The 18,928-nt window shown below is 34.9% G+C and overlaps 2 protein-coding genes across 2 annotated transcripts in view; one reads left to right on the forward strand and one right to left on the reverse strand.

The window, feature by feature from the left end:
* The window catches only part of LOC121382743 (NADPH-dependent diflavin oxidoreductase 1-like), a 30,353-nt gene extending 21,940 nt beyond the window's left edge, over window positions 1–8,413 (forward strand). The window contains exons 15-16 of the mRNA XM_041512316.1: window positions 6,241–6,335; window positions 7,443–8,413. Coding sequence (XP_041368250.1) covers window positions 6,241–6,335; window positions 7,443–7,587 — 240 coding nt within the window. The 3' untranslated portion in view covers window positions 7,588–8,413. The remainder of the gene's footprint in view (window positions 1–6,240; window positions 6,336–7,442) is intronic.
* The window catches only part of LOC121382742 (pre-mRNA-splicing factor ATP-dependent RNA helicase DHX16-like), a 36,119-nt gene continuing 25,431 nt past the window's right edge, over window positions 8,241–18,928 (reverse strand). Inside the window, exons 15-18 of the mRNA XM_041512315.1 lie at window positions 12,960–13,309; window positions 12,015–12,339; window positions 10,892–11,068; window positions 8,241–8,947 (exon numbers count right to left, since the gene is read on the reverse strand). Of these exons, the coding sequence (XP_041368249.1) occupies window positions 8,810–8,947; window positions 10,892–11,068; window positions 12,015–12,339; window positions 12,960–13,309 (990 nt within the window). The 3' untranslated portion in view covers window positions 8,241–8,809. The remainder of the gene's footprint in view (window positions 8,948–10,891; window positions 11,069–12,014; window positions 12,340–12,959; window positions 13,310–18,928) is intronic.

Raw genomic sequence — 18,928 nt, forward strand, 5'->3', positions numbered from 1 at the left:
AATTAAGTGTCCATACTCCCACCATCATCTCATGAAACAAAACGATGTTGAGAGTGCTGCGTGGTATTAGTGTCAAATTAAGTGTCCATACTCCCACCATCATCTCATGAAACAAAACGATGTTGAGAGTGCTGCGTGGTATTAGTGTCAAATTAAGTGTCCATACTCCCACCATCATCTCATGAAACAAAACGATGTTGAGAGTGCTGCGTGGTATTAGTGTCAAATTAAGTGTCCATACTCCCAGCATCATCTTGTGAAACAAAACGATGTTACATATGTTGTGAAGATAGTGTTAAATTATATCGTGTCCATACTCCTACCATTATCTTGTGAAACAAAGCAATAAAGTGTATTGTGAAGATGGTGTTAAATTATATCGTGTCCATACTCCTATCATTATCTCATGAAATAAACCGAAGAAGTGTGTTGCTATGACGGTGTTAAATTAAGTAGTGTCCATACTCATACCATCATCTTGTGAAGTAAAACGATGTTAGAGTATTTTGTAAAGATAGTGCTAAATTAAGTAGTGTCCATGCTTATATTTCATTATTTTTTGTTTTCCGAATGCCTTGAGCTATTCAGCTATTTTGTAAAGATAGTGCTAAATTAAGTAGTGTCCATGCTTATATTTCATTATTTTTTGTTTTCCGAATGCCTTGAGCTATTCAGCTGAAATTTTGTGTATAGCTTTATCACATACTATTGCAGATCAAGTTTGACTTTCATGACAATTTACCCATTTTTGACAGTTATGGCCCTTGAACATAGGAGATAAATGAAACGGTACGATAGCAATGTGTTTGCGGCCCCCAATAAATCGAGGAAACAAAATTCACAATTTGGATTTAAAAGTAGGTGTTGGACATAAATAAAGGTTTTACTGTTTTAGTGTTACACATATTTTTCAGAAATGTATCAGCGCAGTCGTGTTCAGTGTTAATTTTTTAAACACAACAAAATATTAAGATAATATAATTACTGTGTAAAAATAAAGATTGAACACAAATGCGCTCATAGTGAAAACAAAATAAATTGATCAGTTTTGTATCGTGTTCTACAACAAAGGGACGTAACTACGTCATGTCGTGAATCTTCAGCTCGATCCAGATCGCACCTGTCAACGCGTCCTCAGGTCCTGTCATTACTGCGGTAATTATTAACAATGATTTTACACATCAAGTGGAAGATTTGGTGATTCATCCAAGATTTAAGAAATTGGTAAGTATTTTAAATTATTGAGGATCCTACATTTCCTAAAATTTTGTTTTGCACGATATTGTCAAGTTTATAGGCAAATTACTGTTAGTAGTCTTTCAATCTATCAATCGGTTTTCAATGTCAGTGACAGATAGGCCTATTGGGGCAGGTTATGGATTTGCAGTGTAAGCTACAGTTACATCGACTTCATGGCCTAAGCAATCTTCCTTTGATGAATATTATTTATTTTTTTCATTCATTAAAGTCCATTTTGGTGTGTGGTTTTTATTTGTAAAACTGTTGTCGTCTGCTAGAAACAAATGTCAAACGAAAACGTCCTTTCATTTAATAAACTAGTTACCAGTTATTATCAAATTTATGTCCTGAGTGAAATAATTTTCAATTGTCATGAGTGACAAATGAAAATTATTTCACGAGGGACATAAATTTAATAACTGGTACAGAGTTTGTTATTCTATTTATTACCTCAGCTATTTTTCTCTAAACGTCTTTATTTTCGAGTACATACACGAAAGCCAACCTGTATAGAAACGATGTAAAGCACTTTACGCACTGTTCTGATAATTGCTATAGCTTTGTAATTTAATCACGTTCATAGGTAATTTTTAAAAACAAAATTTCTTTTTATTCTGCTACAAAATCTATAATGTATTGCATTAAAATGACATTTTGTTATTAATTTAACACCAAAAACAGAGAGCCGTAAATGCAGTCTTTAAAGTACATGACGTCATTTTGTGTGTTTGCCAAATTGTGATGACGTCATATTTAGTACCATCAAAGTTCATTGGTTTGTAAGCGTCAAATTGTCCAATAGTATTGTTCGTTAGACCAATGCAGAATATTTCTCACTAAAAAAATATTGAAAATATTTTCCGTTATGAGTGACCGCTGGGGTAATAAAACTTCATATATTACTTTCTCAGCAAAATTATTATATGGGTTTGTGGTGTTGTGGTAGAGCGCTCAACTCCCGTGCAGTATGTTGTGTGGTCGAATCTTGTCTACGGTTTGTTTTTTTATTTTTATTTTTGTTTTTTTTTAATTTTTATTTAATGTTTTTTTAATTATACTTTCCCTTCTCCAAAATTTATTATTAAATTTTTTTGTATTATTATTTGTTCCATCATAACATTTAAAAATAATGATGATAAAAGGAATTAGATGGATTTAATAACCTTGTTTGTTATTATTGCTTTATTTATATATTTCAATATACAGATAGAATTTTTTTAAATTTAAATTGGGGGTTTTCTTTTTAAATGTACAGCAAACATGCTTGAAATGTTAAAGCAATTAAGTAAATATAAATGTTGAATAACATGATCCTAACATTGCTGAAATGCTTGTAGTTATGTAATGTTTTCTCTTCCAGGACACATATGCCAAAGCAGATTATTTGCTGCCTCTGTTTGAAGAGGTGTAAACAAGCAGCAAGAAGACACGTTGTGAACAGTGGCCTCAAGAACTACCTCGGGAAATGCCTCTTAAGAGAAGTGGGACAACAACGAGATCATCTGCAATGCGTGTTATGCCAAGTACCGACGACAGTCTTCTACAACAGTACAGCATGTTGATGAAGAATTACCACAAGCCAATCTTCTGAGCCCAAAGACCATACAGCTTAAAATTCCATCAACCCCAAGAGCCACAAATACTGCATTGTATGTAAGAAGACCGGAAATCAGCGAAACCACGTAGTAAATATTCCTGACCATGCTAGAACACAAGCTTTCATAGAAAAGGGTGTATTCATCGACTCTAGAAACAGATGCTGTCTTAAACATATTGAAAAAACTTATTTTTCTAAATCAGCACTGTCAATGATTTCTGTGACAAAACAGTGTGATATTTTTTCTAGGACGGACATTGTTTCATTGCTGGAAAATATACGTCATATGATCAAAAAACAAAGTCACATCAACTTCAACATTCCATCAATGATGACGGACGATGACTGCTGCTGTTTAACCAGTTTAACCAAAGAGCAGTTTGTAGATATAACAAGTTATCTACAGCCACTTCGGGCAACAGCTGTGTTCGGTCATTGCCTACATGCCTATAGGTGTGTTCCTAACAAAGCTAAAAACTGGTCTTCCCAATAAAATCCTAGCTGTTCTCTTTAGTTTGAAAAGACACCAGGTGCAAAGAATAATACATTCCACACTGTTGGCCATGATGACAAACTTTGTACCTGAAAACATTGGGTTTAAACACATCACACATGACAATTTTTGTCGATTACATACAACTCCAATTGCTAGAACATTATTTTCCTCTTCATCCGATCAGGCTGTGATAGTGCTGGATGGAACATATGTGTACATTCAAAAGAGTGGACATTACAATTTCCAAAGACGTTCTTTTTCTATGCACAAATACAGACGTTGGTGAAAATAATTATGCCTCCATAACAAAACACGCCTTCTCACACAATTTAGAAAATATAAATGAGTGGATCCAAGAGAACGATGTTTGTATTGTAGACCGAGGATTTCGGGATGCTGTGGAGTTTCTTAATCTTGAACGAGGACTTGATGTGAAAATGCCATCCTATTTACCAAAAGGCCAAAAACAACACACCACTGTTGAAGCTAACTCAAGCAGACTGATAACAAAAGTTAGATGGGTAGTAGAAAGTGTAAATGGCAGACTCAAGCATTTTAAATATTTAGATAAAGTTGTACCTAATACAATGATCCCTTACATTGGTGAATTTTTGCAAGTTATTGGGGCAATCTGTAACAAATACTGAAAACCTATAGTGTCATCTGACAGTCAGTCAGAAAATATAGCAAGATACATGCTCGAAAAGGCAGAGGAAGGCAACCATCTTCAGAAGTACTGGAGGATAACGATTTGCTGAAGAAGAAATCTTTATTTAAAAATCTAGATGATGCAACTGTGGAGCTGCAAAACTTCCCTAAGTTGAACATGGATCAGCTAAGAGATATCACCATTGGAGTATACCAGATAAAACAAGCCTCATCATACTCCAGAGAACACACTGATGACAATGAGGAGTATGCTGTAATGGTGCGTAAGGAAAGCCCAACATTAATCAAAGTGAAAATCCAGTCTCGTCATACAAGTAGTGCTGCACATACGCTGTGGATTGAGTATGGGGACACTCCCTGTAAACCTGTTATAGGATGGTACTGTACCTGTAAAGTAGGTGCTCGGGTTGTAGGTTGCTGCGCACACGTAGCTAGTGTGTTGTATTTATGACTATGGAGAAATCAAGACAAAAATATCACAGAAACCAAGTATTCCCTTTTGGATGCACGTGACATACAAATGACACCTCACCAGAGACTGACAGGTGTCAAGAAGAATAATTATACCATATATTGGTGTACACTGAACCTTAACATGTGTTATACAGTTTCTGATCTGAGGAAATGAAATGAACGGGTTTCCTATTGTGTAGTATTCCATTTATATTGAAGTTAACAATGTTATTATCAGCCCCATGAAAGTGCACTATAAAATAAATGCATGCTTATAGCATCCAGAGATATTCTGCTGTATGAAACTATGTTTAATTTACATAACACAAACTTGGGTAGTAAAAGCTATACATCTATTCATACTGCACCTGTGATAACATATTCTTGTGGATTAATTAAACAATATGACTGGGTAATACAGGACTAAAATTAACATTGTTACTAGACATTTAGACTTGTTTCAAACATGAGTTGATTTGATGGGTTAGCCCGTTACATTATGCAAAAGTGAAGGTATTGTATGGTTTTCTTTAATGCAAATATAACTGACTAAACTTATTACTTTTGAAAATGATTTTAACAAATATTTTAGAAAGATTTGGTGTTATATGACTGGCTGAAGTAAGCGACTTGTAAGCTATAAGAGGCATTTTGTCTGCATCTTGGCAAAACAGATCTATGGTGAGACGTTGGCATGTGCGCCCCTGAACATGGAAGTGCCATGGAAATAGAGTTTTTAACATATCAATAAAATGAATATACATTTTTAATATACTAGTTGGATCGGCCATTTGTTTCATAATACATGCTAGTATACTTTGTATGTGCCATTTTAAAAATATTGCACCCCTCCCTAGGAAAATTCTGCATTTAACCATGCAACCATTCAATTTGTTTTTTAAACGACACCACTAGAGCACATTGGTTAATTAATCATCATAATACTGACACATGGTCATCAGAGGAAATCTGCTATATTTTTCCTTATAAAATAAACCGACTAAACTAAATTCAACCCCCCCCCCCACCCCACCCCTTCAAGTGTATAAATATACTATATGCTTATATATTAACTTTCAAACTTTTAAAAATTGTTATTTTATTTTTCAGTTGTTTGGTTATAAATACCAAAAGGTTTGAAAATAGTAAATCAATATGACAACATAGGCCAACTTTACAATCAAAGATTAACCTTCACATTTGGGTTCAGGGTGGAGATGAGATGAAACCTAATTGTAATGTAAATTAAAATTTACAATTCAGTGTTTGTGTAGCTGTTCTGTATTTATAATTATTATTTCCCTTTTGGAGGAAAATAATGCAGATATATATTCTTCAATTGTGCATCCTCATTTGGGCCTCACATTATTGACATCTATTAACTATTGTATTCTTGAACCTTGAATATATTGTACTTTGTTGATTGTGATGTTTAAACCAATTTATCTTTCTTAATTTATAAAAAGAATACATTTTGTTAACATTTTTGGCTTGTTTTGTGTTTTGTTTCAAGAATACGGATCTCCCGTGTAAGGCCTCATTTATTTCCCTTTCCATTACAGCTGACATCTAAAAAAATGGCATATTATTGACTAGGAGTCATATATCTATAAAAATATGTATGACATTCATTTGGGGGCCAAAAATGACCCTTATCATACCTACTCCTTTGTTGGGTCCGGTAAGGGACATTAATTGTTTTAGCAATACTCAGAATGCTTGCTGAATCATTGTTTAACCATTTCCAATGCACTGTGCTGAATTAAACCAAAGTGTTTTATTTCAGGAAGACAAGGTTTACGTTCAACACATTATGAAAGACAATGGAGCACTAATCTGGAAGTTACTCTCACAAGATGAAGCTTGGTTCTATATAGCTGGGTAAAGTTGGTTCTGTTTAACACCACTGGAAGGAAATGGTTTATTTAATGACGCACTCAACACATTTTATTTACGGTTATATGGCATCAGACATATGGTTAAGGACCACACAGATATTGAGAGATATGCATACCATGGCCTTTGATGTACCAGTTGTGGTGCATTGGATGGAGTGAGAAATAGCCCAATGGGCCCACTGACTGGGATCGATCCCAGACTGACTGCGCATCAAGCGAGCGTTTTACTACTGGGCTACGTCCCGCCCACACCACCACTAGAGCACATTGATTAATTAATCATCGGCTATTGGATGTCAAACATTGGATAATTCTCACACCTAGTCATCAGAGGAAACCCACTACATTTGTCCTAATACATCAAGGGATATTTTATATACACCATCTCACAGACAGGATAGCACATACCACGGTCTTTGATATACTAGTCGTGGTGCACTGGCTGGAATATAGCTGGAATATAGCTGGGTACCTGTGGTGGGAGATTTAGTCACACAGTGTTATTTATGTTCTGGGACAACTTGTACCTGAAGTGAAAATAACCAGCAAGTTCTTATTCTTAATAGCGGATTAGTGTACCTGTAACACTACATGAAATCTGGTGCCTTGGGAAGCAATGGAGATTTGTTTTGGGTGGGGTGGGGTAGGGTGGGTGCGGAGTGGGAATATAGCTCGGCGGTACAACACCTGCCTCATGTTTTACAGGTTGCAGGATCGATTACCCTCACTGGATTCTGTTTTTTCCCCAACCACTTGTCACCAAAATTCACTAGACTGGTCTGTACACTACACAGTAAACAAAATAACCACTTCAGGAACCAGTCAAAATAGTTCACAAACGTTAGCGAAAATCAGCTGGCAGAATTTTGGGCTGGTACTTCAAAGACCTTGGTATGTACAGTCCAGTGTATGGGAAAATGCATATCAAAAATTCCTTGATATTTTTTGTAAAACGTAACCTATGTGATAGCATTGGGTTTCCTCTCTTTCTTTAACCAAGTGTTCAAATAACCATATTTTAGCCACCAAGTAGCCAGTTTAAAAATGTGCTGAGGTGTCATAAACAAACATTTTAGTCTTTTATTTTCAGGAATGCCAAGCGAATGCCCGATGATGTGAGAGAATCTCTGAAAGAGGTCATCAAGAGAGAAGGGGAGCAGACAGAAGATGAAAGTGAACGTTTTCTAATCCATTTAGAACAGAACAGACGTTACCAAGTAGAAGCCTGGTCCTGACCCACCAATCTTCATATTTAACAGTCACCCGATTGGGGAGGACAAAGATGTCATGATCTGTTCTGCATGCATTGGCTCGACTAATTTATACTCCCACCATCTTCAGTGCTCTGTGATCAGGAATACGAACAGAATAATGAAATATGATTTTGTAATGAAAGTGTCCAGTGTCAAAAAATCAAGAGATCTGCCTGTTACATATTTAATGTGAATCCTCATACCAGGCGTTTGTTTATCAAACTTGTTCTCAGTCAAAACAAAATACTAGAGACATGTTAACCCATATATTAGCTTGTGATGTCTGTGGATGAAGATAAACTGTAGATGATTGTGAAAGTAGACTGACTTAAGAGGTAACCTGGAGACATATGCTTGTATATAGATTGAAGATTTGATCTTCAGGTCAGCATTATTTTGTGAAATGATCTTCACACTAGTATTCTCTTACAAAAAGGGTTATGAGAAAATGCAATAAATACTCTTCTTTTTTTTCAATCAAATTAAATTTTAAGTAGCAATACAACTTGCACTAAATGTACATTCACTACAGGTTTTTACTTTGTAGACATCTTGGCATGTTGGGAGGTGATGTATACCAGATATAAATATGACACATTTTAGTCTATGTTGGAAATTAAGCAATGAAAATGAACTTTACAAATATATATTTTATTAATAGCAATAATATTTACACATTTGTTTTACTACACTGAAAAATTCCAAATGTATGTACAACTTGAATAAACTTGATTGAACAGACTAGTATTTTTACTACACTGAAAAATTCCAAATGTATGTACAACTTGAATAAACTTGATTGAACAGACTAGTATTTTTACTACACTGAAAAATTCCAAATGTATGTACAACTTGAATAAACTTGATTGAACAGACTAGTATTTTTACTGGGATAGGTTTATGAAGATTATTATCCCAAAGAAGGTGGATTTTAAATATTTAAATAACTTTCCACATTAGGATCTTCAAATGTATTAAATGGATTAGATTTGAGACTGTATCAACATTGAAAATTATCTTACAAAATCGAGTCATAAAAAAAAAAAAAGAGCAGACATAATAGGGGTTTTAAGGAAAAAACATTGGTATTATGATGACCAAACAGTATTTATCAACAGTCTACATTTTCCTGAGATTTCTTCTTCATGCATCTCGTACAAAAATATATCACAATAAATGTTTCTGCCATACAGAACAGCTGTATTCAGTAGTTGCGAGCCAAGTCTACCTTGGATTTCCCAACAGTTTTTGGCATCTTCTTCCCCGACCCGTCTTCGAGTTCTTTGGCTTTGTAGTAGTGTGGTGCCACCTCAAGCAGCCAACTGTTCTCAATCTCGATCACCTGTCACAAAACAGAGAATAGTAATATTTACAAATACGGCCAAGTAAATGTACCACTACAGAAAACATCCGAGACGTTAATTAAATGTACCACTACAGAAAACATCTCAGATGTTAATTAAATGTACCACTACAGAAAACATCTCAGATGTTAATTAAATGTACCACTACAGAAAACATCTCAGATGTTAATTAAATGTACCACTACAGAAAACCTCCGAGATGTTAATTAAATGTACCACTACAGAAAACATCTCAGATGTTAATTAAATGTACCACTACAGAAAACCTCCGAGATGTTAATTAAATGTACCATTACAGAAAACATCTCAGATGTTAATTAAATGTACCACTACAGAAAACATCCGAGACGTTAATTAAATGTACCACTACAGAAAAAATCTGATGTTAATTAAATGTACCACTACAGAAAACCTCCGAGACGTTAATTAATTGTACCACTACAGAAAACATCTCAGATGTTAATTAATTGTACCACTACAGAAAACATCCGAGACGTTAATTAAATGTACCACTACAGAAAACATCCGAGACGTTAATTAAATGTACCACTACAGAAAACATCCGAGACGTTAATTAAATGTACCACTACAGAAAACATCCGAGATGCAGAATTTCAAGTTGTTTTGAAATTAAATGCATTTAGCAAGGTTTTGTTAACAGTATAACAGATGAATTCAAAGCAATGTAGACATTTCACCAAGCCGAACTGATTTGAAATCAACACTAATTTAATTATACAATTACCAACTTTTTTTTAATAAACATTATAATTGGTCTACTTCAAACTGAAATTTAGTCAATATTTGCTATTGTGCATTAAAAAAAATTGTGATATCAAAAGCAATTTTAATGTAAACAGTAAGAATAAAGAAATCAGGGCCGGTATTTATAAAGATTCTTAAATGCTTAAGAATTCTTAAATATAAGAAAATTCTCAGAATTCCTAAGAATTACTCTTAAATGTAAGAATTTTAAAATAATTCTTAGAATCCTGAGAATTTCTCTTAAATGTAAGAATTACTCTCAGATTGCTCTTAGAATTGAGAAAAAGTTAGGAGTCATATGAAGGATTTTTAAGTTGGGTTAAGAATTCTTATCTCGGACAAAATGGCTGCCATAATGATGATTGGAAGGCAACGCAGATGAATATTTTCTCTCGTCCACCAAACAAACAAGACTCAATGTTTCAGCTTCAGTCCAGTTCGGTTTACGCTTCGGTTTGCTTGCTTCCGTCATGTTGCAGCTCTACTCGTTGACGTTTGATAGTTCGTCTGCCTGTTTTGCCACGTGATATTAAATATAAACGGGAATATCCCTAACAACGAAGGGAATTCCATCTGAGAATTTTCTTAGTGTTATACTTAAGACTAAACTAAAAGTTTGTCTCAGATGAATTTTAAAAATAATTTAAAGAATATTTTTATACTCAGAGTATTTTTAACATGTTAAGAATTTTTTGAGAACTTTCTTAAAAAATTCTAAGAATCTTTATAAATACCGGCCCAGGTTACAGCCTTCGTCTGTCTTCTTGCTTTGTTATTTTAGATATCACCAATATATAGTAATTCTCTGTTCATCAAGTTAGACAACAGAATGAAACATTGACTCGCCACCACACCTGTCTACGAAGGCTATCTCAGAGCTGGAGTGGGCAGAGTATGAATATTAATAATGTCATTTTGTTTGCAATAAACTTGTTTTAATCATTAAGTTTAATAACATGCCATGACACCAACATTTTACAATGGAATTTTTTTTTTTTTTTTTTTTTTTTCCTATTTAAAGAAAAATGCCTATGTCGAGTAATTCTATTGTCTGTCCTTAGGTGACAAATTATCCAAATGTGGTCCCCCATAGAACTGGGATGTTTTGGGGTTTTTTTAAAATTGTAGACTGATATTTATGTCCATAGTGCACCGACCTGTCTCATATATTCCTTGGTAGTGAAGACGAGTTCGTAGTAGATAAGCCAGCGTGGGTGTTCCTCAAACAGGGCACTGTTCGGATGAACCATCACAGACTGTTGGTGTTTGACCGTTTTGTACTGCCCACCCTTGCTGAGTCGTGCTGTGTGGTAGAAGTAACCCGCAGTGATCGCCTACAACGTAACAAATATTTGATAAACTTCATAAAGTCGCTAGCCCTCATAGAAGCTTTGGCTAGTGCCATATGTATTAAGAGTAATACAGGTGATAATTTCTACTAGCCCAGACCAAATATTGACTAGCCTGGGCTGAGTGTTAGTGGATTTGTCCAATCCTGGATAATACAACACTGACATGTTCCAAACATTCATATTAACAGCAAGTGATGCTAACGTTTGCAAACTATTTGACCAGTTCCCGATGTGGTCATTTAGTTTAACCTGAAGATCATACACCAGTCTACCTGATGCTTTCCTGTTTGGTCTGGCTGAATACTGTCCTCGAGTTATGTTAGGTGGGGGGGGCGGTGGGGGATCACTTCACTGTTAGAGCTGTTTTTGATAATTGAAAAGGTTTGTTTTTGTTTAATGACCCCACTAGGGCACATTGATTTATTAATTTATTTATTGGATGTCAAACATTTGGTTATTTTGACAGTTTCAGATAGGAAACCTGCTACATTTTTTCCATTAGTAGCAAAGGATCTTTTATATGCACAGACAGGATAGTACATACCACAGCCTTTGGAACGAGAAATAGCCCAATGGACCCACCAACAGGGATTGATCCTGGACCGACCGCGCATCAAATGAGCACTTTACCACTGGGCTATATATTACATCCTCTCCATTATTGATAATTGAAATTAATTGTTTAGATCATCCATCTCCATTGTTTGTTTCTGAGCCAACTGTTTTCTAAATTGCACACAAAAATAGGTAGGGGGTCTGTGACTTCCATGTCCCACCACCCTGTACAAGAAATGTGAAATCCCAGAGTTGCCTTCCTCATGCTGATGTTGTCCCCTGGATTTGACGTCGGCAGGATTAGCTATTGAATGTCACTAATATACTATAACATCAATGTCCCACCACCCTGTACAAGAAGTCCCCGAGTTACCTTCCTCATGCTGATGTTGTCCCCTGGGTTTGTTGTCAGCGGCATCTCGACTCGGTCTAACAGGGCCTCGAGCTGGTCTCGCACGTCGCGGGCGCGCCTCATCGACCGGTGCTGGATGAAGTTCTCGTAGCACCACTGAGTCGAGAAGTCCGTGTCTTCCCACTGGGTGTACACGTTCAGTAGAGTCATGTGGTCGCCGCCCGGCACAAAGAAGTTCTGACGAGCCGTGTCCGCGTGAACGATTTTGTCTTTCGGCCGATAAAATATGGAATTGTTCACCGACAACATGGACGCAATGGATATAATTTCCTTTGAACAGTTATATCTGGGGAAATGAAAAAGGTAATTTTGTACCAGATTATTAGAAAAATCACAGATCTTAACTAATTTGTACAAGTCACCATTATGCTACAATCACTAAGTTCATACAAAATAATTTACACAAGTTTTATATACATTATAACTGAATCTTCAATAATATAACAAAGACATTATTATTTTCACTTTTTTACTACTAAAACAAACTACACTACGAAAGTTTATTCTAGACGAGGAAAAGAATTGATACTGATGTACTGATGAAAGGACAAGATTATTCACTAACATGGACACAATGGATATAATTTCTTTTGAATACTTTTATCTGAGGTGGGGATAATTTTGTACCAAATTATTTGAACAAACAATCCTAGATCTTATCTATTTTATACAAATCACCATTACGCTACAATGAACAAGTGAATAGTAAATAATTTAGGTAAAACCCAGTGGTGATACACTGGCTGGAATGAGAAACGGCCCAATGGGCCCAGTGACAGGGATCAATCCTAGACTGACCGCGCATCAAGCGAGCACTTAACCACTGGGCTATGTTCCACCCAAAAATATGATTTAAAGACCACTTTAAAAGAAAACGAGTAAATAAAAAGGCTCTATCTGTCGTACTTTTCTGACGCGATGATCATCTTGGACATCATGGGGTCGACGGGGAACTCGGCCATCTTGCGGCCCAGCTTGGTGAGCTCGCCCATGTGGTTGAGGGCCCCCAGGGCGTACAGCTGCTCCAGGGCCAGCACCAGCGTCTCGTGCGGGGGCGGGTCCATGAAGTCAAAGTGGATGAGGTCATTGATTCCCAGACTCTTGAGCAGCAGCACGACGTTGCCAAGGTTCGTCCTCTGGATCTCGGGGATGGTGTTCTCCTCCAGCTCGTGTTTGTATGCCCATGCCGTGTACAGGCGGAAACACTTCCCAGCAGCCACTCGGCCCGCACGACCCGCACGCTGGTTGGCAGACGCCTACTCGGGATAAACAGAGATTATTAGTATTATACGAGCTGGTTTCTTGTACTGATTTTTATGGAACGAGTGTCAGGATTCTAGTATTGCCCGAATGAGACGAGGGTAATGCATGAATCTTAACACAAGTTACGTAATATCAATATGATGCCCACCCAAGTGTAATAATTACTGTATTATCCATAACATTATTTTTTATGAATAGGCCAACAATGTCTGTGTCAAAACATTTCAAAATTAACCATAAGGCGACGGCGAAACCAACGTCTTTTCCAAAATGATGTAAGACTGGGAAAGCTACATCATGTTATGACGTCGCTTCCCCAAATAAACATTATTCATTGGTCACGTAAAATCGTTATGACACACATGTGTTGTGCTGGTTATATTTCCCTGTATATCTTGAAATATGAATAATAATTACATTTATTGTGTAAATTAAACATTTAATTAAGGTATGAAACAACTTGTGTATCAGTGATGGTGAACATACAGTGATAAACATAATGAAATGAGAATCGTAACTTGTAACTTGTTACTTGTGTATCAGTGATGGTGAACATACAGTGATAAACATAATGAAATGAGAATCGTAACTTGTAACTTGTTACTTGTGTATCAGTGATGGTGAACATACAGTGATAAACATAATGAAAGTGATAATCGTAACTTGTTACTTGTGTATCAGTGATGGTGAACATACAGTGATAAACATAATGAAATGAGAATCGTAACTTGTTACTTGTGTATCAGTGATGGTGAACATACAGTGATAAACATAATGAAATGAGAATCGTAACTTGTAACTTGTTACTTGTGTATCAGTGATGGTGAACATACAGTGATAAACATAATGAAATGAGAATCGTAACTTGTAACTTGTTACTTGTGTATCAGTGATGGTGAACATACAGTGATAAACATAATGAAATGAGAATCGTAACTTGTAACTTGTTACTTGTGTATCAGTGATGGTGAACATACAGTGATAAACATAATGAAATGAGAATCGTAACTTGTAACTTGTTACTTGTGTATCAGTGATGGTGAACATACAGTGATAAACATAATGAAATGAGAATCGTAACTTGTAACTTGTTACTTGTGTATCAGTGATGGTGAACATACAGTGATAAACATAATGAAATGAGAATCGTAACTTGTTACTTGTTACTTGTGTATCAGTGATGGTGAACATACAGTGATAAACATAATGAAATGAGAATCGTAACTTGTAACTTGTTACTTGTGTATCAGTGATGGTGAACATACAGTGATAAACATAATGAAATGAGAATCGTAACTTGTAACTTGTTACTTGTGTATCAGTGATGGTGAACATACAGTGATAAACATAATGAAATGAGAATCGTAACTTGTTACTTGTGTATCAGTGATGGTGAACATACAGTGATAAACATAATGAAATGAGAATCGTAACTTGTAACTTGTTACTTGTGTATCAGTGATGGTGAACATACAGTGATAAACATAATGAAATGAGAATCGTAACTTGTTACTTGTGTATCAGTGATGGTGAACATACAGTGATAAACATAATGAAATGAGAATCGTAACTTGTAACTTGTTACTTGTGTATCAGTGATGGTGAACATAAACAGTGATAAACATAATGAAATGAGAATCGTGAGAATCGTAACTTGTAACTTGTTACTTGTGTATCAGTGATGGTGAACATACAGTGATAAACATAATGAAATGAGAATCGTAACTTGTAACTTGTTACTTGTGTATCAGTGATGGTGAACATACAGTGATAAACATAATGAAATGAGAATCGTAACTTGTTACTTGTGTATCAGTGATGGTGAACATACAGTGATAAACATAATGAAATGAGAATCGTAACTTGTTACTTGTGTATCAGTGATGGTGAACATAATGATAAAATAATGAAATGAGAATCGTAACTTGTTACTTGTGTATCAGTGATGGTGAACATACAGTGATAAACATAATGAAATGAGAATCGTAACTTGTAACTTGTTACTTGTGTATCAGTGATGGTGAACATACAGTGATAAACATAATGAAATGAGAATCGTAACTTGTAACTTGTTACTTGTGTATCAGTGATGGTGAACATACAGTGATAAACATAATGAAATGAGAATCGTAACTTGTAACTTGTTACTTGTGTATCAGTGATGGTGAACATACAGTGATAAACATAATGAAATGAGAATCGTAACTTGTAACTTGTTACTTGTGTATCAGTGATGGTGAACATACAGTGATAAACATAATGAAATGAGAATCGTAACTTGTTACTTGTGTATCAGTGATGGTGAACATACAGTGATAAACATAATGAAATGAGAATCGTAACTTGTAACTTGTTACTTGTGTATCAGTGATGGTGAACATACAGTGATAAACATAATGAAATGAGAATCGTAACTTGTAACTTGTTACTTGTGTATCAGTGATGGTGAACATACAGTGATAAACATAATGAAATGAGAATCGTAACTTGTAACTTGTTACTTGTGTATCAGTGATGGTGAACATACAGTGATAAACATAATGAAATGAGAATCGTAACTTGTAACTTGTTACTTGTGTATCAGTGATGGTGAACATACAGTGATAAACATAATGAAATGAGAATCGTAACTTGTTACTTGTGTATCAGTGATGGTGAACATACAGTGATAAACATAATGAAATGAGAATCGTAACTTGTAACTTGTTACTTGTGTATCAGTGATGGTGAACATACAGTGATAAACATAATGAAATGAGAATCGTAACTTGTAACTTGTTACTTGTGTATCAGTGATGGTGAACATACAGTGATAAACATAATGAAATGAGAATCGTAACTTGTAACTTGTTACTTGTGTATCAGTGATGGTGAACATACAGTGATAAACATAATGAAATGAGAATCGTAACTTGTAACTTGTTACTTGTGTATCAGTGATGGTGAACATACAGTGATAAACATAATGAAATGAGAATCGTAACTTGTAACTTGTTACTTGTGTATCAGTGATGGTGAACATACAGTGATAAACATAATGAAATGAGAATCGTAACTTGTAACTTGTTACTTGTGTATCAGTGATGGTGAACATACAGTGATAAACATAATGAAATGAGAATCGTAACTTGTTACTTGTGTATCAGTGATGGTGAACATACAGTGATAAACATAATGAAATGAGAATCGTAACTTGTTACTTGTGTATCAGTGATGGTGAACATACAGTGATAAACATAATGAAATGAGAATCGTAACTTGTAACTTGTTACTTGTGTATCAGTGATGGTGAACATACAGTGATAAACATAATGAAATGAGAATCGTAACTTGTAACTTGTTACTTGTGTATCAGTGATGGTGAACATACAGTGATAAACATAATGAAATGAGAATCGTAACTTGTAACTTGTTACTTGTGTATCAGTGATGGTGAACATACAGTGATAAACATAATGAAATGAGAATCGTAACTTGTTACTTGTGTATCAGTGATGGTGAACATACAGTGATAAACATAATGAAATGAGAATCGTAACTTGTAACTTGTTACTTGTGTATCAGTGATGGTGAACATACAGTGATAAACATAATGAAATGAGAATCGTAACTTGTAACTTGTTACTTGTGTATCAGTGATGGTGAACATACAGTGATAAACATAATGAAATGAGAATCGTAACTTGTAACTTGTTACTTGTGTATCAGTGATGGTGAACATACAGTGATAAACATAATGAAATGAGAATCGTAACTTGTAACTTGTTACTTGTGTATCAGTGATGGTGAACATACAGTGATAAACATAATGAAATGAGAATCGTAACTTGTAACTTGTTACTTGTGTATCAGTGATGGTGAACATACAGTGATAAACATAATGAAATGAGAATCGTAACTTGTAACTTGTTACTTGTGTATCAGTGATGGTGAACATACAGTGATAAACATAATGAAATGAGAATCGTAACTTGTAACTTGTTACTTGTGTATCAGTGATGGTGAACATACAGTGATAATGAAATGAGAATAAACAGTGATAAACATAATGAAATGAGAATCGTAACTTGTAACTTGTTACTTGTGTATCAGTGATGGTGAACATACAGTGATAAACATAATGAAATGAGAATCGTAACTTGTAACTTGTTACTTGTGTATCAGTGATGGTGAACATACAGTGATAAACATAATGAAATGAGAATCGTAACTTGTAACTTGTTACTTGTGTATCAGTGATGGTGAACATACAGTGATAAACATAATGAAATGAGAATCGTAACTTGTTACTTGTGTATCAGTGATGGTGAACATACAGTGATAAACATAATGAAATGAGAATCGTAACTTGTAACTTGTTACTTGTGTATCAGTGATGGTGAACATACAGTGATAAACATAATGAAATGAGAATCGTAACTTGTAACTTGTTACTTGTGTATCAGTGATGGTGAACATACAGTGATAAACATAATGAAATGAGAATCGTAACTTGTAACTTGTTACTTGTGTATCAGTGATGGTGAACATACAGTGATAAACATAATGAAATGAGAATCGTAACTTGTAACTTGTTACTTGTGTATCAGTGATGGTGAACATACAGTGATAAACATAATGAAATGAGAATCGTAACTTGTAACTTGTTACTTGTGTATCAGTGATGGTGAACATACAGTGATAAACATAATGAAATGAGAATCGTAACTTGTTACTTGTTGTGTGTATCAGTGATGGTGAACATACAGTGATAAACATAATGAAATGAGAATCGTAACTTGTAACTTGTTACTTGTGTATCAGTGATGGTGAACATACAGTGATAAACATAATGAAATGAGAATCGTAACTTGTTACTTGTTATCAGTGATGGTGAACATACAGTATCAGTGATGGTGAACATACAGTGATAAACATAATGAAATGAGAATCGTAACTTGTTACTTGTGTATCAGTGATGGTGAACATACAGTGATAAACATAATGAAATGAGAATCGTAACTTGTAACTTGTTACTTGTGTATCAGTGATGGTGAACATACAGTGATAAACATAATGAAATGAGAATCGTAACTTGTAACTTGTTACTTGTGTATCAGTGATGTATCAGTGATGGTGAACATACAGTGTGACTTGTGTATCAGTGATGGTGAACATACAGTGATAAAATGATGAAATGAGAATCGTGAACATACAGTGTAAACTTGTTACTTGTGTATCAGTGATGGTGAACATACAGTGATAAACATAATGAAATGAGAATCGTAACTTGTAACTTGTTACTTGTGTATCAGTGATGGTGAACATACAGTGATAAACATAATGAAATGAGAATCGTAACTTGTAACTTGTTACTTGTGTATCAGTGATGGTGAACATACAGTGATAAACATAATGAAATGAGAATCGTAACTTGTAACTTGTTACTTGTGTATCAGTGATGGTGAACATACAGTGATAAACATAATGAAATGAGAATCGTAACTTGTAACTTGTTACTTGTGTATCAGTGATGGTGAACATACAGTGATAAACATAATGAAATGAGAATCGTAACTTGTAACTTGTTACTTGTGTATCAGTGATGGTGAACATACAGTGATAAACATAAT

This window comes from Gigantopelta aegis, chromosome 10 (assembly GCF_016097555.1).
Source record: "Gigantopelta aegis isolate Gae_Host chromosome 10, Gae_host_genome, whole genome shotgun sequence".
In the NCBI taxonomy this organism is placed as follows: Eukaryota; Metazoa; Mollusca; class Gastropoda; order Neomphalida; family Peltospiridae; genus Gigantopelta; species Gigantopelta aegis.